The 12,026-nt window shown below is 44.1% G+C and overlaps 1 protein-coding gene and 1 long non-coding RNA gene across 5 annotated transcripts in view; one reads left to right on the top strand and one right to left on the bottom strand.

Annotated features, from left to right (window-relative positions):
• Window positions 1–323: 323 nt before the first annotated feature.
• LOC103678493 lies at window positions 324–5,457 on the top strand. The gene is made up of 3 exons (XR_572696.2): window positions 324–383; window positions 2,001–2,046; window positions 4,822–5,457. It is a non-coding gene; the product is annotated as an uncharacterized LOC103678493 (long non-coding RNA).
• TDRD7 (tudor domain containing 7) overlaps window positions 3,933–12,026 on the bottom strand; it is a 74,401-nt gene continuing 66,307 nt past the window's right edge. For all 4 annotated transcript variants that reach the window (XM_040631636.1, XM_040631637.1, XM_040631635.1 and 1 more), the window contains 2 exons: window positions 8,509–8,669; window positions 3,933–4,399 (listed from right to left, as the gene is read on the bottom strand). In XM_040631636.1, coding sequence (XP_040487570.1) covers window positions 4,179–4,399; window positions 8,509–8,669 — 382 coding nt within the window. In that variant the 3' untranslated portion in view covers window positions 3,933–4,178. The remainder of the gene's footprint in view (window positions 4,400–8,508; window positions 8,670–12,026) is intronic.

Raw genomic sequence — 12,026 nt, 5'->3', positions numbered from 1 at the left:
GGACGGGCTCTGACGGCGGCCGGCGGGCGGGCGAGCGGAGCGCGGGGCTGGACGAGCTCCCGGGCGGCCGCGGGCGGGCGGGCGGGCGCTGTGGGCTCCGGGGGTGGGAGCCAGGGGCGGGCCCCGCTCCGCGCTGTCACCGCGCCCCGCCCCGCCCGCCGCCCTCTGCCTCCGTACCTCTCCCTCCGCTCGGGGGCGCCGGGGCGCCGTAGACCGTCCCCGCGCGGGCAGCGACGTCCGCTGGGGGCAGCGCGGGGCAGGGGCCGGGCGCCCCGAGGCTTGGTTCCGCAGACAAAGGGGTGTGGATAGCCCCGAGTCTGAGTCTCGGTTTCTCCACTTGTACCAGGAGGAGGTTAAGCGGCGGTAGAGTTATCTGGAAAAAGGTGGGTGGATTTTCATTCCTGCGGCGTCTGGGATGTAAGAATCGGTAGGTCTTTGGATGGAGCAAAGCCAGCCAAGCAGCTGCTGCCCCTCTAGTCTTTAGGCTACAGCAACCACCTGTCCCATCTTACCAGCAGCCCAGCTAGGTCTGGTATGAGCCGAAGCTTTAGTAACGATCATTTTGTGAGCACATAGTTCCAAAAGAGTCGAATGCATTCTCTCTATACTTAGCGGAAATGGAGTGTCCAAAATACCGACTTAAAATACAACAAAAAAAGTCTCACTTTCTTAAAAGGCTAATACGTTTTCCAGAACAAACCACTTAAAACCAAACAAAAACTTTGTTTAAAAATTTTAAATGGCTCATAAAAAGGAATTCGTGTGGACAGAAGGTATGGTTTCTAATTATTATGGGAAATTATCTTGTGTAGACCCCAATAATGTAACTCCTTTTAATCCTGGTGCATAGGGGAGCCTGGGTGGCTCAGCCAGTTAAGCCTCTGCCTTCCGCTGGGGTCACGATCCCGGGGTCCTGGGATGGAGCCCTGCTCAGTGGGGAGCCTGCTTCTCCCTCTCCCTCTGACCCTCCCCGCTCTTGTGCTCATGCTCTCAAATTAATAAATTTTTTAAAAAAAATCCTGGTGTATGGATTACTAATGAGGAACATTCATTTTTGCTTCTGTGAGTCTTGTTTTCCAAGAAAATGTATTCCTACATTACAAAACCCTCACAGCTGTAAGAGAATGCTCTTTTCAGGGGGATATGTGTCAAGCATTTTTAAATAAAGCGATGATTTGTTTCAGATTATTTTTAAACCCTTTTGTTGTGGAATCAAACATTTAAGAGGACATACATCCTAAGTGCACAGGTTCAAAATTTTTTATCACACGAACACCTGTTGCAACCACCATTCAGTCAAGAAACAACATGGCCAGCAGCCCAGAAACCAACCCGCGTGGTTCTGGGTCACAGCTCCCTCCTAAAGTGCTCGCTTCCTTGACTCCTACAGTAATCACTTCCTTGACTGCTTTCCTCCGTGCTTTGTCTCCATCTGCTCAGCTCCGCGTTGTGAGATTAATCCGCGTGGTTTCATGTGGCCGTAGTTTGTTTACTTTCATGGCTGTAGGGGTTTCCACTGCACGAATATACCACAGTATTTTTTTAAAAATCTACTTTACTATTAATGGACATTTGTTTCTGGGTTTTAGCTACAGCCAATAGTGCTGCTGCGAACATTCTTTACCAATATCATCCTTCAGCACGAGTGCACGCGGGCTTCAATAATTGAAAGTAACAGAAGTTGAAACATTGTCACGGTTCTGGGTTCTGGGAGGAGTAGTGGTCTCCCACTGAAATTTGAATTTCCATTTCCCAGGTCCTAATGTGTTGACCACCTTTTCATGTTTAGGTGCCAGTTGGATTTCCTCTTTGTGAAATATTTGTTCAAATTTGTTGCCATTTTGTTTCTGGAGAGTCTTTTGCTGATTGAATATAGTCTGTATATAAATATCTGACCACTGGGTGCTTTGCCTTTACACCACCATAATAGTGCCTTTGGACAAACAGGTGTTCTTCATTTTAACATCGTCTAACATATCAATATTTGCCTCTGTTGTTAGCACTTCGTCCTGTTCGGGACATCCTTCGTCCTCCTGGATGATCAAGGTACTTTCCTGTGTTCTCTTCCCTTCTTAGACTCTCATGTTTAGGCTTTGAATCCACCTGGAATCAACTTTGAATATGGTATGAGGCAGGGGCCAGGTTTCATCGTCTGTCAAATTGTCCTAGCACAGTTAATTTTTCGCTTACATCAACGACACAATTGCTTTATTTTAAAAAATAATGGAAGCATTTCTAAAGTCAGTGAAATAGAAACCACCTCTTTTTGATCTGTAGGCAATTTGAGGATTTTTCTTCTTTTTTGTTAGGGAAAGCAACCATTATAAAACACATCCGCACTAGTTTATTTTACTTAAATGTTTATATGTCAGAATATTTTGGTTTTATCATAAATGATTATTTAAATCACTGGCATAAGCATTCCTGAATTTTGAATCACTTTATAAATATTAAATATAAATTTTAAGAAGTTAGATAACTTCAACACGTTTTACATGAAAAGCTTCAAACATCTGGTCTTTTTCTTTGTGCTGTCACTTTTCCTAGATTTTCTCAAATAAAAACAAGCAAATTTTAAGAATTTTTATCTCCAGCCTGGTCTTCTCCCCTGAGAAGAATCCACATTTTTAATAGTTTATGCATATCCTCACAGAGACAAATTGACTTAAACTCAGTATGTTTAAAATAAAAATTTTCAGTTTCCCAAATGGAGTAAGGGTCATCATCCTAGCCTCCCAGACTTTAAGACTTGACTTCACTTTTCCACACTTCCTTTTTCCTGTCTTCTGGATCTAAAATGTCAGTACTAATTAAAAACTTCAAAAGCCCTTTTTTTCTTCATTCCCACTGCTCCCTCTTAGTCCAGGGCCTTGCTCCTGTCATTTTTGGACCACTGCTTAGGAAGGCCTTCAACCTATCCGTCAGTCCATCCTGCCCATTGAATAGCAGGCACATAATGGGTGCCTGATGGGATATGCTCAAGAAATCGTTCTGTCTGCTGTGGAAGACACAGCAGTGTGTTCTGGAGTCCAGTGCACAGGCTCACAAGAGCTGCTTGGGTATGTGTTTTCCCAACTCTGCATTCAGTGATGTCACATTGTTAGCGGGAACTCAACAATGGTGGGAGTATTTACAACATGGGAATCAGCAGATACTGGGAATCAGCAGACACTGTGAATCAAGGCTTACTCCCTGCCCACACCCACCAGCACCAACTGTCAAACATTTACCAGGACACCATTAAAGAGATGACTAAGACCCCTCCCCCTCCTTCAAGGAGCTCACAATCTAGTTGGGGTGATTGGTGCACAGACAACTAATTATATACTATAAAGCTCAGCGAAGTCTGGGCACCAGGAGAGGCATACTCAAAATATAATAGAGTGGGAGGGGTACCAGGGAAGTCTTTCAAGGTCAGCCTGGGATGTCAGGGAGGATACTGGCAAACAAAAATGGTTGGGGGAGAATGAGCAGCAGGCTGAAGAAACAGAATAGGCATGGTTTGGAGGGGAGCAAGGCTTGCTGTAGAATATAGTCCTGGGTGTACAAGCATGGGGCTCGGGAGCCAGATAAAGGTCCAGTGTGGCTGGTTAGGGAGGGTGGGCAATGAGGTTGGGCAGGGAGACTGTGGAAGGCGTGGACTCTCTGGGCAGTGGGATGCCACTCAAGATTTGGGGTGAGGGGCATGCTTTGAGGTTCACGTGGGCTGCTTCTCTCCAGCACCACTAGCAGTGCTAATGTGCTAACGACTCCAGATAGTCCTCACACGGTCTGGTGACCGCTGGCTTTGGGACACACCACTACACCAGGGTTAAGTCATGAAGTTCTCACAGTCTAACTGTAAAGGAACCCAGCACCACAAAGAAGACATGAATAGAAAGGGAAACCCTTCATCTTAAGATCATAGGGCCTAGAAATGATAAGGCGGTCAGTTTTTATATTGATAAACATTTTTATTCTAATATTATAGTAATAATTCAAGTGCAATTTTCTTTGAAAAGTCAATTCTGTTAGAACAAAACTTGTTAAATATCTTTCATCAAACAGAAGCATATTCTTTTCAATCCCCACAGCAGTCAGAGCTCTGTAGCAGAGATAAGATTTCTTTTTTTAAAGCCTACTACATTTTGTTATTGCTAAAAAATCTGAATTAGTTGTCAACATCTCAGAAGCAGTGATTAATTAACTTTTGAAAGCTCTACCAGATACTCTGACATAAAATCATGAATCCAGATATCTGTGTCTGGCAACGATGTGTCCACTAAATAGACCACTACTTTCCGGTCCCAAGGGTTAGCATTTTCTATAACTGTCTGCACCAGTGCCACCAGAGGTTTCTTCTCCACATGATTTCGAAACACCATCGAAGCCTCCTCAGACCACTGGTTGCATTTCACCCCTAGGAGAAAGCCAGGGAGTACAAGGGTCAGTGAGGGGTCAGGTGAGCCTTTCTTTGGTCTGTGATAATGGAGAACTATTCAGTCAATTCCAAAGTAGCTGAAACATACCAGGTTAGACTTGTCTAATTAAAAAAAAACAAAAAACAGTTGCTCAACAATCTTAAAACAGTCCAGCTTATAATAGTTTCCCTATTCTGAATGGGGTTACTTCTGTAAACCTTTACCTACAGACAAAAGTTTCATTGAGATTTACTGCTGTTACAAAATGAAGTTAGAGTCACTACCGCCCATTTCCCTATATAAAGTGTATGTAGATTTAAACTGACAATGGGGATAACCAAGGGGAATAAAATATCAAAAATAACTATACTCAACTAAAATAAAATATCAATGATCTCAATGACATGTCTCTTATTTACAGACTTTTTTCCCTTGATGAACCAAATATAGTGAAGGAGGAGGAGGAGGAGGAAGAGAATTCATATACTTAGAATATACTAATTTTTCAAAATTATATATAATATCATGGCAAAAACACCGGATTGGAAGTCTGGAGATCCAGTTCCCATTCTCAGCTCTTCCATCGTATGGTATGATCTTGGGCAAGTCAACTGGCCTCTCAGGCCTCAGTTCATTTATCATAAAATAAACTGGTTGGACCAGATTAATTGTAAACCCCATGTATTTCTAAATCCCCATGCTTGAGGGCTCAAGTTAGAGAATTCTAAGTTAGAATTCTAATTTAGGTTTTAAAGTAAAATTAAGACTATGTGTTTTTCAAAAAATATTAGTAAACTAACACGAATTACGTCCACATATACTGGATTACAGAAACTATAAGTGATGTCCCATAGTGATGACGGTCTGGGGGTTTCACACCTAATTTAACAGACCTGCTATCCATACAGTGAGTGGCTGTGTTCTCTGAGAACAAGAGGAGCCTAGAGCAGCCTCCAAGCTGCTATTTCCTGAGCCGGTTAATAGCAACACCATCAACATCCTAGAGGAGAACATAGGCTGCAACCTCTTTGACATCGGCCACAGCAACTTTTTTCATGACACATCTCCAAAGGCAAGAGAAACAAAAGAAAAAATGAACTTGTGGGACTTCGTCAAGATAAAAAGCTTCTGCACAGCCAAGGAAACAGTCAAAAAAACTAACAGGCAGCCCACGGAATGGGAGAGGATATTTGCAAATGACACTACAGATAAAAGACTGGTATCCAAGATCTACAAAGAACTTCTCAAACTCAATACATGGGAAACAAATAATCAAATCAAAAAATGGGCAGAAGATATGAACAGACACTTTTCCAATGATGACACACAAATGGCTAACAGATACATGAAAAAATGTTCAAAATTATTAGCCATCAGGGAAATTCAAATCAAAACCACACTGAGATATCACCTTACGCCAGTTAAAATGGCAAAAATTGACAAGGCAAGAAACAACAATTGCTGGAGAATGTGGAGAAAGGGGATCCCTCTTACACTGTTGGTGGGAATGCAAGTTGGTACAGCCACTTTGGAAAAGTGTGGAGGTCCCTTAAAAAGTTAAAAATTGAGCTACCCTATGACCCAGCCATTGCACTACTGGGTATTTACCCCAAAGATACAGACGTAGTGAAGAGAAGGGCAATATGCACCCCGATGTTCATAGCAGCATTGTCCACAATAGCTAAATTGTGGAAGGAGCCGAGATGCCCTTCAACAGATGACTGGATTAAGAAGATGTGGTCCATATATACAGTGGAATATTAGCCATCAAAAAGAATGATTACCCAACATTTGCAGCAACATGGACGGCACTGGAGGAGATAATGCTAAGCGAAATAAGTCAAGCAGAGAAAGACAATTATCATATGGTTTCACTCATTTATGGAGCATAAGAAGTAGGAAGATCGGTAGGAGAAGAAAGGGAAGAAGGAAGGAGGGGTAAACAGAAGGGGGAATGAACCATGAGACACTGTGGACTCTGGGAAACAAACTGAGGGCTTTGGTGGGGGGGGATGGGATAGGCCGGTGATGGGTAGTAAGGAGGGCACGTATTGCATGGTGCACTGGGTGTTATACGCAACTAATGAATCATGGAACTTTACATCAAAAACTTGGGATGTACTGTATGGTGACTAACATAATATAATAAAAAATTATTATAAAAAAAATAGCAACAGTAACAGCACATAACCCTCCTGCTGTGGGGGAGAAGTCAATAAAATGGAGTGGCTGGTGGAGGCCTTTGCACACAGTGAGCCCGGTGACTGTGAGCCGCGGTGCTGGTGATGGGAACGAGGGTGCCGTGTACTTGTTCCTCACAGAGATGCCCTCTCTCGACAGTTTGACTGTCATGCTTAACAACACATGTTGTTAGCAAAACCTGAACATTCGAAACTCAAAATAAAAAAGTGTGATCATTAAATCTGAAGAAACTCTGTGTGATTTCAAAGCAGTTCAGTGGTAGCCATGTTCATCTGCAAAATGCCATTTTTGGTTCCTATCTACCTACCATGGGCATTTCCTCTGAAATCTAGCAGGAAGGAGACACAAAGAAACTGAAAAATACTTCAAAATAACACTATATATAGATATCAATAACGCCAATAAAAGCTGGCCAAAATTAAAAGAAAAAATCTATATACATAATTTCTGTCATTTCTGAGATCAGATCACTTCTGCCACTGTATTAAATGTATGGGATGAGCCGCGGTAAGGAATTAGGGTGGCCCATGGGTCACAACCCCCCATATCCCAGCACGACAGGCCAGAGACAGCCCCCGATGGCGGCGGTCTGCATCCCTCAGCCCTCTGGCCTCCACACTCTCTGCGAATGCCGGCGGGCCTCTGGGTGGCGCTGCACCCAAGCGTGTGTGCTACCCCCGTGGGGCGCACACGGCCGGGCTGCCCGCATTTGCACGGCTGTCACAGAAACCTAACTGGACAATATTTTAAACAAGTACCCCTGTATACCTACTAACTTGCATCCTCAGATGTTTTTTATCATTTTTTAAAAAATATTTATTTATTTGAGAGAGAGAGAGAGAGAATGTATGTGCAAGTCAGGGAGGGGCAGGAGGAGAGAATCTCAAGCAGACTCCCTGCTGACTGTGGAGCCCGAGGCGGGGCTTGATCTCAAGACCCATGAGATCCTGACCTGCGTGGAAATCACCAGGTGGACTCTCAACTGACTGAGCCACCCACGCAGCCCCAAACCCTCAGATTTTAATAATAATAGTCAATAGGCTGTATGAATGTGGTGAAACCAAAGACTTGCATGCTGTCAAATGCAATGCAACTGGAAACTCAGTTGGTCTGTGACCTAGGAATGTTTTTTCATTGCGGAAACCTATTATGTATTTGCATTATAATTTATACGATGTTGTCACATATTAATGAGCCGTGTGCTCCTCCTATTGGTTGTTGCTTTTGTGTTTGTTTTGGCTAGTACACGCAGCTGCAGGTGTTCTCATAATTTACAGTAAGAGTATAAATGACCTAAATGCTTAATAAAAGGGAAATATTGATTAGACAGAATCTTTTGCAGCTATTAAAAATCATTATCAAGACACTCAAAAAGTAGTTAGGACAAAAAAAAAATGCTAAAAAAGAAGAAAGCAGGATGCGAGACCATCCCCGTGCTAAGATGACAGGCTTAGGAACACACCCCTACGCGAGACCACCGACAGAAAGGAACACGGAAAAATAAAAGCAGCAGATACGGTGGGAGGGCATGACGGTGAGAGATGATTAAAAATTATTTCCAGTAGGGGCGCCCGGGTGGCACAGCGGTTGAGTGTCTGCCTTCGGCTCAGGGCGTGATCCCGGCGTTCTGGGATCGAGCCCCGCATCAGGCTCCTCCGCTATGAGCCTGCTTCTTCCTCTCCCACTGCCCCTGCTTGTGTTCCCTCTCTCGCTGGCTGTCCCTCTGTCAAATAAATAAATAAAATCTTAAAAAAAAAATTATTTCCAGTAGGGCCAGGAAGTTGTTTGCCAAAGGAAATAAAAAGTTACCTCAATAGGGCCAGTGACTGTGTGCTCTCTGAGTGCCCAGGACAAAATGACACTATACACCGTGTGGTGGCACGAGTTTGAATCCTGTAGAAATTACCTGCAAGTTGAGCTGTGACGGCTTGAAAGGGCAGCTTCCGGAACACGTCCGCCAGGGGCTGCACCTTCCTTATGTTGACGAGTTCGTGCTTGCCATAGTCCAGCTCGTACACGGACACCAACCCGTTGGTCAGGATTCCTTTTAAAAGCACCCGGTGCCACCTAGACGTGCATTGGATTGAAAAGGAAGGAAAAATACATAAAGTCACCATCTGCTTTATGGGTAACAATGTATGATAAAAAAGAAAAATTAATGTAAATGATGTTTATTGGAATACAGAACTGTTCCTTCACTGAGATTTTTTAAAGAGATTGCTTCTTCTTACCCCAAAGGTTACTATTCTCTGCTTTGCCACCGGCGCACTTGATGGAGTCTGTTCACTCAGCCCCCATTTACAGGCCTGGTGGAGAAGGGCAGGAGACCAAGCACAGAAACCAGCAACCAGCACTAAGCAGACGCGGATGGAGGCTGATCGGGACAAGACAAGGAGATTCCTTCACTCTGACGGGGAGACAGAGGCGGCCACAGGTCTGAGACGAGGGACGTGTGTGGAAGAGAGGCAGAGGGAGGCAAGCGGAACCAGGCTAGGCTGAAGACATGCATGAGAAGAAAAAGCACAGAAGATTCTACAGGGCATGGCAACTGGGAGTGCAGCAAACACCACAGCAGAGCAAGGAGGAGGAACGTGTGAAGGAAGAGAAAATCAGACTCGGGAGAGAGTGTGGGAAAAGATTACAAAACATTCTGAATGCAAAGGTGACAATTTTAGTTATGCCAAGTGAGGACACTGGAAAACAAAATAAAACAAAACACAAAGTCCAGCCCACTGCCCAGAATAAAGAACCTGGAAAGGATAGAAGGGTGTGGGGAAGAAGAACATGGTTTCAGACCTGGAATTCGAGGTGCCAGAAAGAAATTCACATGAATGTACTTTTCTCCTCTGGGCCTACACTCATCATCATCACAATTAGACAAGCTTAGTCCTGGAGTCTTGATTACATGATTGAAGAGTATTACTACACTAAGGAAAGGAAGATTGTAACATCTAAAATGTAAGCATCTATGGAGGCAGCCTCCACTCCTGCATGGTGTGAGTTGGGCTCCGCCTTGGATTGCAGACCCAGTCACCCTCTGAAACAGGGTCATTAGCTATAAGCCCCAAGCCCAGTGCAACAGCAGGACCTTTCCTGAAACACACTGCCGGGCTGGGGCTGGCCAGACTGGACCGATTCTCCAGCACACCGGTGGAGCATGGGTCCAGAAAACCCCCAGAGCTGCTGTAAGGTGAACTCTTGTAAGGAAGCCACAAAAAGGCCAATTTTGGACACTAGTGATTGAGGGTTTATGGGAAGAAACTCCAGAAACCTGCAGATAAGCCCACAGTGCAGCAAGCAAAACTCTATGAGTCACAGAGACAACAGGGACACACTAAAGTATCATAATAAGTATATGAACTTTGGCGACCAACAGACTTGGGCTGGAGTCCCCCTGGGGCCACATTCCAGCTGTGTCACCTTGGCTATTTAACCTCTCCGAGCCTCAGTTATCTCATGTGCAATATTTAATTTTAATTCACTTGCAGAAACCATATATATAAAGTGCCTAGCACGTGACTGGGCACATCACAGGTGCTTGGCAAATGGTAGCCATCATCATCATCATTATAATTATTATTAAAATGAAGATAAGCTGTGTAAATATAAGCACATCAGACCAAATTAAAGAGAAATTTTCATATGTGGAAGTGCCAGTTTGGTGCAGGTTGCCAAATTTGTGAAAGTGCAAAAGGAGATAAAAATTTGTGGTTTCCACCTATAGCATTGTCTTTAAATTGTACAGGGCAAATGCTGGTGGTCTGCGCTTGTAGTGTGTAATTAAGAGGGACAGAGCAGCGAGGGAAGAGCTAGCAGAAGTCTTGTATGTCCTGTTTCTCTGTAGCTTTTAATTTTCAACACTAATAGCTTAAATAAAGGCTTCTATTTGGACTAGATTACCAATTGCAGGGCAAGGCTGCTTGCGGATCATCCGGAGAGTTTTTTAAAAATACTGATTCTGGGGCTCCTCCCCCCCCGAGATTCTGATTCAGGATGTCTGGGGTGAGGAAGGAGAATTTTGGCTATTCTTAGCCAAGATGGACTTGGAAACCACTGTGATCAACAGTGTATCTGAAATTCCTAAGCCTTAATTTGCCACAGTTGGGAACAGGGCTTAGTAATAGTCCTGGGGTATAGGCAAGATAGAAACTCTTTACGCTTTACACTGATTGAGTTCATGAAGTTTAAGAAAATATTGGATAATCTGTTCTCGTAGGTAAGACATCTTTGATGATCTAGAGACAAATTAGCTGGTTAAAGTCGCAGAGCCCCGACAGGACTGTTGGACCCCTGTGGGGAGGGGGCCCGGTCTGAAGCGCCACACTATGGGTCTCCCGTTAAGGGGTTCTCCTGCCCCACACAAGCCTTGCCCTCCCCACTGCTAATCACCATCGATCTGCCCCTCAGATAACAGTGAACATTAGTTTCGTTTCAACCGTGATTAAATTATTCTGTGACGAGTTCTGATGAGGGCAATTTATACAAATGATGTTCCTGGCTGGAATTAAACCCACGCATGCTTACGGTTGGAAATAACATAACATAGTGAAAATGGTTTTTTTGAAGATGGAAACCTTGTGACATAGAAGCTGAATGGTTTTTAAAATGAGAGCTATGATGCTTTTCACTCTTAAGAGTTAAAAATTAGGTTTTTTTCCCCTCAAGAAAATAACAAAATTTTTACAAATGCCAATGCTTGATGTCTTAGGAATGAACGAAAGCATTGTATAAAAAAAAAAAACAGAAGCAGTTTGACCTTTTAAACTGAGTTCTGGGGTGTGTGTGCGTGTGCGTGTGTGTGTGTGCGTGCGTGCGTGCGTTGTTGGGAACACTTCTTTGTGTGTGGCATCATCAGGGAAGTGTGGGCACTTCCCCTGAGAGAGCTGGCAAAGGAGCTGGACGCAGGTAAGCTGTTCCTTCTTCCAGGGCTTTGATGACCTTGTAGCGCACGCAGTGTCGTGACTGGGCTTCCCTGGGTGGGAACCAGCACTACTGCGGGGCTTCAGGAAGGGAGGGTGTGGGTCCGCATGTGAACTGGGAGAAAACGGACGGCAGTGCTACACAAATGGGGACCTGGGGTTCTCGCGGTCCGAGGGCCGGAGCGGTGAGCGACGCCCTGCGACACGGCTTAGAAGGCGGCGCGGCTCGCTCGGAGCAACGGACCACGTCTGTCAAGAATCTCGTAATCTTTAAACAAGTAATCTCTCTTCTAGGAATCTACCTCAGAAATAAATAATCTGAGATTGGAACAAAGATTTATGTTCATTGTTATTTACAATAGTGAAACACCTGGGAGAAAAAAAAACCTACATAAGAGAACAGTAAGTAAATTATGATTTCTCCATATGACGGACTATTATCAGCCATTAAACATGTTTATGAAGAAATTTTATCACATGGGAAAATGTTCCCTGGATTATGTGA

Source organism: Ursus maritimus, unplaced genomic scaffold (assembly GCF_017311325.1).
Source record: "Ursus maritimus isolate PB19 unplaced genomic scaffold, ASM1731132v1 scaffold_17, whole genome shotgun sequence".
Taxonomy (NCBI): domain Eukaryota; kingdom Metazoa; phylum Chordata; class Mammalia; order Carnivora; family Ursidae; genus Ursus; species Ursus maritimus.
The sequence above is the reverse complement of the archived record's forward strand: the minus strand, read 5'-3'. Positions and strand labels throughout refer to the sequence as shown.